Consider the following 15,930-nt stretch of genomic DNA (forward strand, 5'->3'; position numbering starts at 1 on the left):
CATAAATTTAAAACAGAAATAGACAGTTTCCTAGAGGTAAAGGGAATAAAGGGTTATGGGGAGCGGGCAGGAATTTGGACATGAGTCTAGGTTCGGATCAGTCATGGCTCTGTGGGTAGCGGAGCGGGCTCAGGGGCCGTGTAGCCTGATCCTGCTCCTATTTCGTGTGTCTAATTCTGTTAGATTCAGGAGATGGTTCTGTGATAGTAGATTGGCGGTTAGGATCAGATCAGCCATGATCTTATTGAATGGCGGAGCAGGCTCGAGGGGCCGATTGGCCTACTCCTGCTCCTATTTCTTATGTTCTTATGTTCTTATCTAAGAGAACAGCTGTCAGTATGCCAGGGGACAGTGATGTGTGGATCCAGAGTGGTGATTCCACCCAAGTTAAGGGAGAGAGTGCTAAATGAGCTACATGAAGGTCATCTGGGGGGAGTGAAAATGAGAAGCCTAGCTAGGGCTTATGTGTGGTGGCCGGGAATCGATCAACAAGTCGAAGACCTAACTAAGAGCTGCTTAGGATGCCAGAATGTCCAAAATGCACCACCACATGCCCCTCTACACCCATGGGAGTGGCCCTCCTCTCCATGACAATGGGTGCACATTGATTTCGCTGGTCCATTCATGGACTCAATGTTCTTTATAGCAGTGGATGCTCATTCAAAGTGGCCTGAGGTGATAAAGATGTCTTCAACCACTACAGAGAAAATGATTGCAGTCCTACGGACCATATTTGCCAGAAACGGTTTGCCAGAGCAGATCTGCTCTGATAATGGACCACAGTTTGTGTCCGACGAGTTCCAAAAATTCATGAAAAGGAATGTGGTAGGGCATTACACATCCGCCCCGTATCATCCAGCCACCAATGGATTGGCTGAGAGGTTCGTACAAACCTTTAAGAAGGCGATAAAGGCCATGTGCGACAAGGAAATTCCACTAGAGCATAAGATGGACAATTTCTTATTAGCCTACCGAAACGCGACACATGCAGTTACCAACCAGACCCCGGCCATGATGTTCTTTAACCAAAGGTTGAGAACTCGTCTGGATTTGCTCAGACCAAATGTGTGAAGAAATGTTGAGGACAAACAATTCCAGCACATCAACGAGAAGCCGACAAGGAGCTTCAATGTAGGGCAACCAGTCTTGGCCCGGGACTATCGAACAGAGAAGTGGCAACCCAGAACGATATGTACAAGGCAGGGGCCATTAATGTACACAGTGGATGTCGGGGCGAACATTGTGAGACGCCACGTTGATCAGATCTTAGCATCACAGGAATGCGTCAACCCCATGTCTCGAGTACCTGGGGATGAACCCGACATACCGGTAGCATCTACTTCAGACCCAGTAGCAGTGGAACCCGATGAACTACCGGATGAAAAGGGGTCAGAATCGCCTCTGCACCAAGAACAAGAACCTCCGGAAAGGCGCTATCCCGAAAGGGTCAGGAAGCCACCCCAAAGACTGAATCTATAAATGAACTTTTGTCATTGAATGTACATGTAAAAATGTAATTGTTATTTGAATATTAAGGGGGTATCATTAATCTAAAAAGGGAGGAATTGTAGTGTATGTGCTTTAAGTCAGAACTACTTTTTACAGCTCCTGTATACTGTAGTACCGGCAGTGACCACACTGGTATATAAGCTGTGCGCATGCCTCTGTACCCCAGTCTAGAGATTACCCTCCTCCAGTAAAGACCTGTTATTTGTTTATGTACAGCATCCGTGTAATTATTTATCCACTGAACCACGGATCTAACAAATCCGACATACGCATACATGCGGTACCCTGATGGCCAGGAGTCTACAGTTTCACTTCGAGAGCTGGCTCCCTGCCCAAACGGTCCCACGGACCCAATCAATAGAGGGATCTGTATTAACGACGCTGATACTCTGCACTCCTTCGAGGATGACGCCCTACCCGGGATGTCAAGGGATCTGCCAACTACTCCGCCGGATCAGTCCGGGGAACAGAGCGCTCCCTGCAGGATGACCACCCGAAGCCAGGACGCCAGTCAATCACCAACTACTGAGCAGGATGAAGCCAGCTCTGCGCCTGTGGGGACCTGCACCCGGAGCCACGATCTCCCCAGTCCCCCTCAGATCGATCAAGGTGACACGGGCTCTGCCAGCCCGCTGGTACGAACCAAGCAACCCAGGGACCCAAACACAGTCCGAGGAGATGTGCCTTCCAGCCACAAATGGAGATCCAAATAACTGCGGCTATTCGTAGTCCGATTAATCCGATAGAAGGAAGTCGCCGGACTACCAATCCTTCAGGTGGGAAGAATGACATGAATCAGTCATTCATGAAAGAAAGACTTATATGAAATAATACTGAGTGGCCTGTGGGTGGCGTGGTCCAGGGAGAGTATAAATACTCGGGCACGGGCCCAGCTTGCGCAGGACATTCTTAACAGGAGCTAGTGAAGGACACAACTAGACCTCCATGTTGTAAAACAGTTGATTAAAGCTTTGTTTAACGATTAGACCAAGTGCCTAGTAGTTTTCTTACGTCAGGGTGTATAAGAGTCGGGTGGGAGGTTAAAATGTTAAAAATCTGAAACAGAACCCAACCCACCTCGAATCCACGTCTGGTTTTAACGGAGGTGGGATGAAACCTTTTAAGGAGGCTGCATGCATCCATTTTTACAGGGTTTCTATTTTTAACCCATGTCGGTCAGCTCTCCCTGGGAAACCCGGCTGGTAAAAGGAGGTGAAAAGGGCTGGATCCATCAGGTAAGTGCCTTTACAGCACTGCTTGTGGGCCAGGAGGAACAGAAGTGTTTCCCTACAGCCCAACAAGTTTACCCTGTAAACCAACACACCCACCTCCACGATCTCCCCTGACACCCCCATCACCAACCCCCCAATCTCCCACTGATTCCTCCCATGATCTCCGACCCCCCGCGATCTTCCCCGCCTACCCCCGCAATCACCTCCGACCCCCCGAACCATGCTCTACGCCACCCCCCACCCCCGATCCATGCTCTACACCACCCCCCACTGCCCCCCTCCCCCCCCCGATCTCTATCCCCAACAACCACAAAACTTAACTGATCCTCGGCTGCGGTCTTTTCTGAAGCCTTCTCCGTCCAACAGGCAGCCAAGCCTGTCAATCAGGCTGGCGTCTGGGCAGGGACTCTGTTTAAAAAAGCACACCAACTCCACGGCGTTCAGGGAAACCCGCCCTTCCGGGTTTGTAAGTAACACAGCCATGGTCTAAGTAACTTCAGCCATCATTTACACCACAACATCATTCCCTGAGACTTTTGCGCCACTATGCCATTTCCCTTGCCGAAACAGTTGAACAGCTAATTATCATAGCTCCGCCCCAATTAAATCAATTGTGTGATCGAGTTTACTGAATTAATACCACTGTGATCCAAAGACACTTAGAACGTTGCAGGATGTTGCTGGAGGGCTGAGTATCTTTGGCAGGAAGCTTATGTTCAGAAAAAATATGCAGAGCTTTTTTAAAATTTGGGATTATTCTTAACATAAACTTCTTCCAGTGATAACGTTAAAGGTATATCAAGTAATTAGCATTTGAAAATACAATGGCCGCGAAATTCCCCCTCTTAGCGCTGGCATTTACAGCCGATTTCAGCAGAAAAATGGTGACCGCCTCACTTCTGGCCTCTTCCGCCGTGGGCCACGGCGGTCGCCATTTTGGGCAGGTCGGTAGTGTGGCCGATGCCTGTCTTCAGCAGAAGAATCCAAATAAGCCAGATCGTGACATCAATCAGCGTGCAATGCTGATTTGACACACGACCTGCTATTTTGGATGTTGCTGCTCGACTGCACGCCCACTCCAAAGCCCCCCGCAACAGAGATATTTAAAAGGATCATCAACAACTTTCAGGTAACTTGGTTTTTGATTTCTTCTGGCTCTGTGTAAATTTGTGGAACTGTTTGGCGCTTTCTAGTGTTATCTGAAGTTGGTGAGGTGACAGGGGATGGTGCTGCAAGTGGAGAAGGCCTTGCTTCTGCATTCAAGGGTTCTGCTCACACCACTTGCTCCTAGTCATGGGGGCTCCACTTGCAGCCCCCCTCACACTACAGCATGACACAGAGATGGAGCAGAGGCAGCAAAGAATAGGACAAGCTGCTCGTAGAGAAGGAGGAGGAGGGGCAGGAGGACTCTCAGCTGGAGGTCTTGCCCACCTAGGGTCTTCCGAGAGCACTTCTCCTGCCTACACTTAAGCCAGGAGCAGTGTATTAGGAGGCTCCGCTTCACCAAGGAGGTGGTCACAGAACTCTACCACCTCTTGAAACCAGACCTGCAGCCTCAGAGCAGAGCAACGACAGCACTGCCAGTGGCCCTCAAGGTCACCATGGCTGTCAATTTTTTCGTCACTGGATCCTTCCAGGCTGGAGCAGGTGACATAGCTAATATCTCCCAGTTCGCCATCCATCGCTGCATCCGGGAGGTCACAGAGGCTCTGTACTCCAGGAGAAGGGACTTCCTTATCTTCTCTCTGAACAGAGAGAAACAGGAGCAGTGCGCATGTGGTTTTGCCAGGATATCGGGCTTCCCCATGGTGCAGGGTGCCATCGACTGCACACATGTGGCTTTGCAGGCGCCGCATATCAATCATGAGATGTACCACAAAGGCAAAGGGTAACACATGCTTAATGTGCAGTTAGTGTGCGACAACGCCCAGCGCATCCTGATGGTGAATGCCCAGTATCCTGGCAACAGTTATGATGCTTCATCCTGCGTCAGTCCGGTGTGCCAGCAATCTTCCAGCCACCACGTCGAACCCGAGTGTGGCTGCTCGGAGACAAGGGCTATCCGCTCTGCACCTGGCTGATTACTCCCCTCTGCAACCCCACCACTCATGGCCAGCACTCATATAATGATAGCCATGCTGCCACGAGGAACCTCATCGAGCAAACCATCAGGGTGCTCAAGCAACGGTTCCGCTACCTTGACCGCTCGGGAGGAGCCCTCCAGTACTCGCTGGAATAGGTGTCCTGTTTCGTGGTGGTCTGCTGCATCCTCCACAACTTGGCCATCATGCGGACGCAGCCCTTGCCTCCACGGGTTCCGCAACCACCTCAGGAGGAGGATGAGAAAGAAGAGGAGGAGGGAGAGGAAGAGGAGGAGGAAGAGAAGGAAGAGAGGAGGCAGGCAGCAAATCCCCATTCCGGACAGGCTGTCTGTGAGCACCTCATCAAACTCGAGATCCAATGAATGAAGCCTCAGATCCCCGTTGCTCAACACTTCTCCACCTTACCATCCTTCTGTCATGGAACATCACAGCGTCCTCTTAGGCATAAAGCTGAAGTGAAAGCCACCACAAAACAAACATTCCAAACATAATTTATAAATTATTCAATCCAACATTACATAACAAAGCCAACTAATCACCTTTGTGTCTGTCTTTTGTGCTCCTTTGCCTATTCTAGTGCTCCTACGCAGTGCTACCCCAGTGGCTGCAGCATGGCTGGTGGAAGGCTGCTGACTTTCCGTAGGGGACACCTCAGAAGGCCCTGCAGGATGACCTCAAGCAGCTTTGGGCCTAGAAGGTCCGGCTGTAGACTGTACCACCTCGGCATGGACGGCAGCAGTCTGGGCTGGCTGGCTGACGGGCAGCAGCAAGGGCACTGGCGGAGTGGCAATGGTGGGAGTACAAATGCTGTCATCCTGAGAGAGGACGGCAGATTTGTCTTCCACGGAATCAATGCCACTCCCCCCAGGGCGGCGCCTCAGCATTCCTAGTAATCTGTTGGAGTAGAGATTGCTGGACTGCTGTGAGACCCTGCAAGCCCCTTCCCATACTCGTAAACCCAGCCATGATGGCCTCAGTCTGAGCATGCCTGGCAGCAAGCTGAGCCTGCATGATCAAAGTCTGATCTTCCAGTGCCGCACTCAGATGTTGGGTCGCTTCTGCTTGTGCTGCAATGGAAGCTGAGACATCGCCCATCACACCCACAAGTGCTCTAATGGACTTACCGATTATTTGCATCCTGGAAATCATGGGCTCCAAGCTCTGCACAAAGCCGGATTCCTCCATGCTCCTTGACATTGGCTGGAAGCTCTCTGCCAAGCCTGCCACTGTACCAAGCATTTATGTGTGCATGCCCATCACCCTTCTTCTGAAGGCTGTCCCATTTATGTCCTCATCTGAGTCCTGTGCAGCAGAACTCGTGTGTGACCTCGCCCTCCGGGGAGCTGGCACCCAAGCTACCCTTTCCCCCTGGCCTGGCTGCAGCCCACTCGTTCCCACTGACTCACAATGTGCAGGCCCCACCCCTATACTACCCTCTAAAGTATGCACAGTGCCATTTTCTGAGCTGGTGCCTGTGAGTGTCAGATCGAGCCTCTTGTTTTCCATCACTCTCCTCCTCTATTTGGTCAGGGACTGTCTGGGCTGCTGGCAGTTCTTGGGTATCTGAAAGGAGAAAGGCACCAGGGTTGGGTTGTGGTGAGGGGAGGGGGTGAAAGCAAGATATGCATGCTTACACCATCAGTAGCTTGTAAGTGAGAAGAGATTGTGCGATGAGGGGGAAGTGAGATGTGAGAAGAAGGATTAGGTATGAGCATACCATCATCAGCAATGCTTTCAACCTCGCCGCTCGCCATGGCCTCAGTTGTGGCTCCTCCAATTATCTCCAGCACAGTCTCCTTCAGCGCAGCAAGGTTCTGCAGACATGCATTACCCCCGCCTGTTTGCTGCTGCTCATGCCGGTTGTGAGCCACCTTGGCCTGCAAGATAAAGGGAAGTGTGTCAGTGAGTGTGGTGCAATGTGTTTGGATGATGTGTCTGTCATGGTTGATTAGCTGACATAGTGTGCAAGGTGTGAGATGTGGGTGTGAGTCTTGCATCAGTGATAAGTTTGTGAGGGTGAGATGAAACAATGATTGTGAGGTAAGAGTTGTGATTGCTGGAGATTGTTGGTAGGTGAGTGATGGGGTGTGGTGCATTGAGCAGTGTGTGAGGCTAGTGGTGCAGTTGGTGGGATATGGTATTTGAGGATGCATTCACTCACCTTGACCACTCGTGTGAGGTCATTAAACTTCTTGCAACACTGGACCCAGGACCTGGGGGTAACACTGGTGACATTGACGGCTTGGGCTATCTCCTCCCGCTGCCTTCTGGCATTCTGTCTCGAAGTCCTCCTGCTCCCCCCTGCGGTTAGAGGACCTGTCTTATTCTGTATACCCCTTGGACCAAGGCCTCCAGTGCTGCATCTGAGAAGTGATGTGCCCTTTTGTTTCCCTGTTGCGACATGGCTGCATCCACAGTGACAATGAGGTCCTTATGCAACATAGCACCTCCCCTTTAAGAAGTGCAGAGACCCTAGGCAAAATTTTATTGGCCAGCAGATTGCACCCGATATTGCCCCACCTCTTGAGCGCTGAGCCAACCAGCAGCACGTTTAACGCTGAGCTCAGCACTCCAATCATATAATGAGCAGGCAGGACGAATTTTGCGTGCTGCCTGCTCCACTTTGAACAGGTGCGGGCAGATCGCGCATCGCGTAATCCAATTTCACCCTCTATCAGTCTCGGAGATCAAAGGTTCTTTGCCTATTACAATTCTAAAGAATAAAGAGTATTGTAATTTTGAAACAATGCATGATAACGTTGTTGTTGCCATGCTAATGATGGGAATCTGTTGGGTATGGTTCTGATATAAGAATACACGGATTACAGCTTCAGACTTAAAGCCTATTTGTAAGCATGTAAAGTTAGTTATATAGAATAATTTCATTATCTCACGTTATTTGTTCTGGATTGATTTCTTGATAGCTGCATAATTTTATATAGTTAAGTTCTAATGAAATCTAATGTATCAAAATCGGCTTGAAGTCATAGTGCACACATAACTACAGGAACTATCCGGAACCTGTGTATATATACATTTTTATTTGTTTGTTATTGTTTCCATCTACTGTACATGGAGTAAAAATTGAATAAGTGGCAGCTTCATTTATTAGTAGTGGACTCTCTATTCTCTAAAATAGGTTCAGATCTCTGACACCAAACTGTATCTCCCTTCAGTCATTGGCCGCGCCACTTCCGATTTGCTGCTATGCTCGCTGCAGCATATTTTCATCAGTTTTCCAGCTAATTTTGTCTTGAATGCTGCACTGGAGGATTGGGCCACACAACAATCTAACTTACGGCATTCGTGGCCAAATACGCCATTCCAGGAAATTCCAGGCCTGTATTACTGATGATATGAAGTCTACTGTGGAAATTTTCCAGAATGGAAATCTGCTTGTTCCCCGGTTGGGCCTAGGGCTCACTTTGTTTTTGGGACTTGGGGGGGGGGGGAAGGGATAGGGGCTGTGGGGGAGGGCAAGGGTGAATGTAGTGGAAGATTGTTTTATTAAAGCTTCAATCAAAAACAATTTCTGTAGTAAAATTAACTATGTTACTTGCTGGTTTTCACAGAATCATAAAAATTACAGCACAGAGAGAAGCGATTTAACCCATCATGCCTGAGCTATTGCTAACTCTTCAACTGAACCTATCTACACTAATCCCATTGTCTTGAACAGGTTTAGAAGGTTCTTAATTTCTAACCTAGAATAATAATCAAAAAGGTATGCTGGAATTATTCAGGCAGTTGTTATGGAAACACTGCACCCACACTACATATCTTTGGAAAGATAATTGATTTTATTGGAATTCCTGTTTGTTTCATTTTTGTTTTTCATTTTGCAATGATAACATTCCCGAAGCAACCAAGCCATTCACAAAAAAGTTACCCAAGTGTTAAACATTTTGCATATTGTATATTTTTAAGTTACAGAGAGAAACATTTCACATATCCAGAAATGCAACCTGAGGTAACTAGCAGTGAATGTTTGCAATATTGCAATGCCCATAATGCAATTAATCCTCAGCTGCAGAACACAAATTATTTCCTATAAATAATTTATTTATAGTTCATTTTTATTAGGTGCATATTTAGTGGTAATAACTAAACATGTGTATTCCAAATCATTAATAGCTCTTTCCATGGCACAAAATGTGTGTGAATTTGTGCCAGTGTTTCTTCTGTAAAGATAAAGAAATATTTTTCCAGTGCCAGCAGCCGTCAGTAATGACCCATGCGTATAGCAACACTTTCTGTGAAAATGCAGCAATTTCTATTTTAATGCTGTAATATCTATGAGGGATTAGTAAACAAAAATTATTAGCTTGAATGTTTGAATACATTTACAAGATTCACAGAATAATTATATCTTGTGCCTATTCTTAGCAACCTCACTGACATATGCCTACTGCTTATAATGATTTGGACATGTGTGAAGGGTGGCATTAAACTACACCTAAAGGAGAAATCTACCTCCTTAAAGAGGTAAGCAATTCAACAATTTACCCAGAAATAAACCTGCTATCATGTGTTCTGTATTACTAGCTACCTAATTACGGAGAAATCTAGCCCCACAACCAGCTTGTTCTCTTTAGCTGAGCTCCGATTAATTTCAAGTATGTTGCCACACCAAGGTGGCGCATGCTGGCTAGAGTGATGCCATCCTACCCAGAATGCACCACAGGAAAGAGAAGTAAGGTTGCTGCCAAATGCTGACAAAATGCAATGTTACAAGTTGGATTTTCCCATGACATTGCAATACAGGATTCAGAATGCTTGACAGCGCATTTGTTTATCACTAAACTATTTGGTGTTGCATTTTCTTCTTTTGTGCAGCTAATAAAATCTGGAACAATTCTTTGAATAAAGGAAACCTGGTAGCAGTGCAGATCTACAAATACTTCAACAGAATTATTTGCAAAGCTACAAAATTACAAGAATAACTTCATGACAATCACAATTCAATACCACACCTCTCAACTGTCCCACACAATCAGGATGCCCCACATAATCAGGATGCCCTGAGATGTAACAGCGCATCTAAGAAAAACAACATACACATGCAAGATTTTCAGCTGATTTTGCCAGTTCTACAGAAAGTAAAGCCCTTAATAGGCAAAGGCCAACCCAAACTTCACCCGTTAAACACGTGCAGTGCCATTTGGAGAGTTTGTTAACAAATAGATTGTGGCAGTGAAAAGGGTACATTCTATGTTCAGATTATTTTAAAAACACTAAAGGAAATGCTTACAATTGTCATCTTGTGCGATGCATTGAAAGGGGATCCCAAAGAATGAAGTGTAGCTATCGTTGTACCAGACCAAAAGCTCCACTCCTCTCGGGATGTCATCACAGGCTCTGTAGAATATGCATGACCTGATAAAGAGGAAATAAGAGGTATTGGTAAAATGCATAAATAAAGTGCTTTCAATTTTTCTAATTTATGAAAAACACAAATGGGTCGATTTTCCCGAACCTGTCGGGAAGAAGGCTGGGCTTCAACTTTCGGGTTTTTGACCCGCCTACATCGACGTCCGGCCAATCTGCGCGATTTCCCCTTGATTGACCTTGTTGAGCTCGCCCAGCAGGCTCAGCAGGCCAATTAAGGGCCACCCGGCAACAGGTGATGTCACGACTGCAATTTCATCTGTCAAGAGTTCTTGACAGATGAAATATCAGTGCTTCACAGCTGTTTGAAGCTGTGAAACACTGACAGTCTGAGTTCTGACATGAGTCCTTCGACACAGACTCAGTTAGAACTCACACCGGCACTCAAAGCTGAAGGCTGTCACTTTTCACAGATCGCAGCCGTTCAGCTTTAAGTGCCGGCTGAGTGATGCGCTCCCGACGGCTACAGGAAGAAAGGCTGTTAAGGTAAGTACAGGTAAGTAAAAGTGCTTTACACACTTTAGGCACACCAAACACACTTACCTTTGCACTCATGCACCCATCACTCACCTAAGCGCCGATATTGCGACCCCTCCAACTCCTTCAACCCGACGGCCCGCCTGCTCTAACCTGGCGTGGTTTGGAGCCATCGGGAAACCCACACGAAACCCCTCAAAATAGGGATTAGGCTAAAAACTGCCTGTTAACTACCTGTTAACAGGCAGTTAATTGGTACTAATCCCTTCCTGCCTGGTTTCGGCGGGTCCCAGTGCGGGGCGGGTACCCGCCGCCCCTGAAACTTGCGTGGGGCAGGGTTTTGGGCGGGATGGTGTCGGGACCCCCGAATTCAGGATTTCCACCCCCCCCCCCCACAACACGCCTGAAACCCCGCCTGACGGCTCCAGGAAAATCTAGCCCATACGATTTGTTTTTTTCAAATGACACTAATTTATCATGGCGCAGCACATTGGTGCTCCAGTATTGTGTTACAGAATGGTAGGATACAGCCCGTCATCCATAACTACGTACATGGCCACTTCCAAATCAAGTGAGGTGCAAAGCAAAATCTCGGTGCTTGTTCATTGAGAGTGAAATTTGGCAGGTGAGTCAGTTGGGATCATGCATGCCTGTATAGCAAGGGAGTCGTGTATCACACAGGGAAGCAGGTGGGTGAAACAGTTAAAACAATGGAAGTAAAAAATATATATATATTTAAATAGAGCCAATTATACATAAGAGATACATTTCTAACATACATAAAGGTCATTTTTGAAATTAATTTTGAAACATGGTAAGCATTCCTCTGGTTGTTATGTGTTCTTTTGAAATGTTTACAAATTCACTACAATTACCAAACAATGGAAGTCTTCATAAGTGATTTTATGATGTTGCTACACATCGTGACCAGAGGAATTCTTAATCACGCATACTCAGTTAAATATTCAACCTCGCAAATTGCCACTCAAATAGCAACCTCATTCAGAAAGCCCATAGTGTTGATGTGGAAAAGGGAATTTTCACATTGGTACAGTAGATGTTCTACTGAAGTGGATTAAGATATGCTGCTGGGGCTGTGTAGAATGAGTTTTACTTTGCATCTAGCAGCACTGTAACTGGGCCAGAAATGCTTGATATTAATATTGGGGAACAGATAAAAAGTGACCCATGCTTAGCAATAATATTGCTCCCCCCATAATCAAAAAATAAAATGAAGAAACAAACTAATGAAATGTTAATGTTTAAAAATCTATTTTCAAAGGAGGCCTGATGGTTCAGCCTGTTCAGTGTGACCAGGTTGTGCCATAGATTGCTAGAATGTGGGTTGATTCCTCCAGTACACATTTGGTGAGCTCCAAATCTAAGTCTGACTGTTAGGGGAAGTGCAGTGGAGGTACACTTTCCCCAGGCAAAGAGAAGAGAGATTAAAAGGTGAGTTGCTCCATGCTGCCTTGGGTCATTCTGCAGTGGCCAGTTACAAGATAGTATTAGAAGAGGAACAGAAAATGCTGGAAATACTCAACAGGTCAGGCAGCATCTGTAGAGAGAGAAACAGAGTTAACGTTTCAGGTCGATGACCCTGCATTCTGGCGAAGCTTCAGCTTGTGTCAAACCTTGGGTGCCACCTCTAGGAATGGCAGTGTCCCACTCTGAGTATCACCTCATAGGGGAGAGTGCCTTTATTGCAGCACTATGGGCATGAGCGCCCAACATGAATATTCTAATGATCCATTCCTAGAATTCAGAACTGGATTAGTGAAACAGAAAAGTATTGGACGGAAGTCTCGTCCCATCACATTTCTGCACCCTCTGTGGAATTTTTAGGCTCCAGGGTGGGAGCCCTGGCTGATCTTTCCTTTCCTAATATCCAGGATTGCTGAGGCCAATCATAATATCCTTACTGCCAGCCCTCTGAGCTCAGTGAGCTCAGCACAGACCACAGATCAAACACAGGACCTTCCGGGTCCATATACACAGCTTCTCACTGGAAAACTTACTGGAAAACTCTTTTGGCTTGAAAATGAGAGGAGTGAAAAAACAACTTTTAAAATGTGAGTTGCAGCCATTTTTGGCTGAAAGAAATATGCAGCACTGTGTCTTTGACCAAGTCACATCAGGAAGATGTGCTAGTGCCAACACAATTTGTTCTTTCCTTAACACCACAGCCAACAGAGAATCCATCGGCACAATTCCCTAATAGTGAGATATGCACTTGTCAACGTATTTTGTCATTGCCAAGTGGCTCTTGGCAACAGGATCATGAAGATCAATACAAACAAATAGAAGAATCTCTAAGTTTCACTTGCAGCTGCAAAAATTCCATCTGTGTTGTTTTTACTGAGCATTCTGCCATCCTGTTTGACTGGAGTGTTGCTAGCTAAGCAGAATGCTTTTGGTGCATCTATGAATATCTGACAAAAAACTGTGCCCTGGCTGATCCCTCTATTTGCAGCGGCCTGTAAAATTTTAATAATTCTTTCCACAGATTCACAGGTTCAAACAAGGCCTGTACTATACATTTGAAATGCCTGATAACTTGAGGGGATTGGGGGAATATTTTTGACCAATTTCACCTCTCGGTTTGACTTCTTGCAACATAAACATTGCAGGACTGTTCAAAGTTCTGTACCTAAGACCTATGCTAGACATAAATGTATAACTTCTGCTGAAAGGACAGGACTGTTTTAAAGCAATGGGTGGTCTCAGAGGCTCTTAGAAAGACTACAAAACTATAAGCATACACTGTTTCTTACAAGAGGGCAGCAGTTTCAGGCCCTGCACAAATCACTGCATGCTGAAGTACATCAAAGGCATTTTTTCTCTCGGCTAATATTTCCTTTGCTGGCATGTATTTAGTATTGTGTTTGGATGACTCATAAAGATAACTGCATGATGTCCTGTCTCTGTTGTAGCAGAACTCATGCCAATGAACATTATTGTCAGCACAAAATAAAAACAAACTGTTGGGGATGGGGTGGTCGTGGTCGTCAATCAATCTTAAAAATTCTTTGAAGAGAATTCCATTAAGACATCACAAATCAAAACATATGGAATTCAAACCAGCTGACTAGCACTAGGAATAAATGTTAATGCACAACATTGGTGTTTTACCATTACTGTATTCCTATATGCTGTATGTGATGCTGTTCCCCTGGTCCATATAAATTGAATTTAAAAGCTTCAAAAAGCAAAGTATTCTCTCATTTATCTCGGCAAAAATTCAACTGCTACAGATAAAAATGTCTTCTGAACTGTTCCACAAGGATACTTTGAATAATTCAAAGTACGTTCAAAGGATGTAACATTTTAATTCTCCAGTGAATAGCTTGTCTGTGCTGAGTCATCTGCTCTCAGCCAGAGAGGCAGTAAAGGAGCTACAGCAGGCCTTAGCATAGCAAACTACAGAGTAGGCAATCAGCCAGCATTCCTGCTTCTGATATAACAACAAAAAATGCTGGAAAAACTCAGCAGGTCAGGCAACATCCGTGGAGAGAAATTTGAGTTGACGTTTCGGGTTGGACCCTTCTTCAAAACTGGAAAGAAAAGAAACTAGATCGGAGGCAGGGCTGCGATCGGACAAAAGAATAAAAGAAACAAAAGAAGTAAGAGAGATTAGAAGCTAGACGAGATGGTAATAGGCTGGGATTGGGTGTAAAGTGTACTGGCAGGGCAAAAGATAGCTGCCGGGTGTGAGAGAGAAACAAAAGGAAAGGGGGGGGGGGGAAAGGAGTGGAACAATTACAAGAGAAAATGAAATGGGGGCCGAGCTTATGATCTGAAATTGTTGAACTCGATATTGAGTCCGGAAGGCTGCAGACTGCCTAATCGGAAGATGAGGTGCTGTTCCTCGAGTTTACGCTGCGCTTCCGTGGAACAATACAAGAGGCCAAGGACGGTGAGGTCCGAGTGGGAATGGAGCGGTGAATTAAAATGACAGGCGACCGGAAGCTCGGGGTCACCCTTACGGACTGAACGGAGGTGCTCCGCAAAACGGTCACCCAATCTGCGTTTGGTCTCCCCAATGTAGAGGAGACCGCATCGTGAGCAGCGAATACAGTATACTAGATTGCGAGAAGTACAAGTAAATCGCTGTTTCACCTGGAAGGGGTGTTTGGGGCCCTGGACAGTGGGAAGGGGGGAGGTATAGGGGCAGGTGTTACATCTCCTCCGCTTGCACGGGAAGGTGCCAGGCGAAGAGGAAGGGCTGTTTGGGGTGATAGAGGAGTGGACTAGGGTGTCACGGAGGGAGCGGTCCCTGCGGAATGCTGAAAGGGGAGGGGAGGGGAAGATACGTTTGGTGGTGGGATCACTTTGGAGGTAGCGGAAATGCCGGAGGATGATCCGTTGAATGTGGAGGCTGGTGGGGTGAAAGGTGAGGACAAGGGGAACCCTATCGTGGTTCCGGGAGGGAGAGGCAGGGGTGAGGGCAGAAGTGCGGGAGATAGAACTGACACGGTCGAGGGCAGTGTCAACCACAGTAGAGGGGAATCCTCGGTTGCGGAAAAAGGAAGACATGTCTGAAGCACTGGTGTGGAAGGTGGCGTCGTCGGAGCAGATACGGCGGAGGCGGAGAAACTGGGAGAATGGAATAGAGTCCTTACAGGAAGTGGGGTGGGAGGAAGTGTAGTCCAGGTAGCTGTGGGAGTCAGTGGGCTTGTAGTAAATATTGGTCGATAACCTATCCCCAGAGATGGAGATGGAGAAGTCGAGGAAGGGAAGGGAAGAGTCCGAAATGGACCATGTGAAGGTGAGGGAAGGGTGGAAATTGGAGGCAAAGTGAATGAAATTGTCAAGTTCGGGGCGAGAGCAGGAAACGGCACCGATACAGTCATCAATGTATCGGAAAAAGAGGTGAGGGAGGGGACCCGAGTAGGACTGGAACAAAGATTGTTCCACATAGCCCACGAAAAGGCAGGCATAGCTAGGACCCATGCGGGTACCCATGGCAACACCTTTGATTTGGAGGAAATGAGTGGAGTTAAAGGAGAAGTTGTTCAATGTGAGAACAAGTTCAGCCAGGCGGAGGAGGGTCGTGGTGGATGGGGACTGGTCGGGCCTCTGTTCAAGGAAGAAGCGGAGCGCCCTCAGGCCATCCGGGTGGGGGATGGAGGTGTAGAGGGATTGTATGTTCATGGTGAAAAGGAAGCGGTTGGGGCCAGGAAACTGGAAACTGTTAAAGTGGCGGAGGGTGTCCGAAGAGT

The 15,930-nt window shown here is 46.9% G+C and overlaps 1 protein-coding gene across 1 annotated transcript in view; it reads right to left on the reverse strand.

The window, feature by feature from the left end:
* The window catches only part of prdm6 (PR domain containing 6), a 336,457-nt gene that overhangs the window by 106,309 nt on the left and 214,218 nt on the right, over positions 1–15,930 (reverse strand). Inside the window, exon 4 of the mRNA XM_085986661.1 lies at positions 10,095–10,219. Coding sequence (XP_085842787.1) covers positions 10,095–10,219 — 125 coding nt within the window. The remainder of the gene's footprint in view (positions 1–10,094; positions 10,220–15,930) is intronic.

This window comes from Somniosus microcephalus, chromosome 1, assembly GCF_052327205.1.
Source record: "Somniosus microcephalus isolate GS21.2 chromosome 1, FLI_Smic_1.0, whole genome shotgun sequence".
NCBI classification, from domain to species: domain Eukaryota; kingdom Metazoa; phylum Chordata; class Chondrichthyes; order Squaliformes; family Somniosidae; genus Somniosus; species Somniosus microcephalus.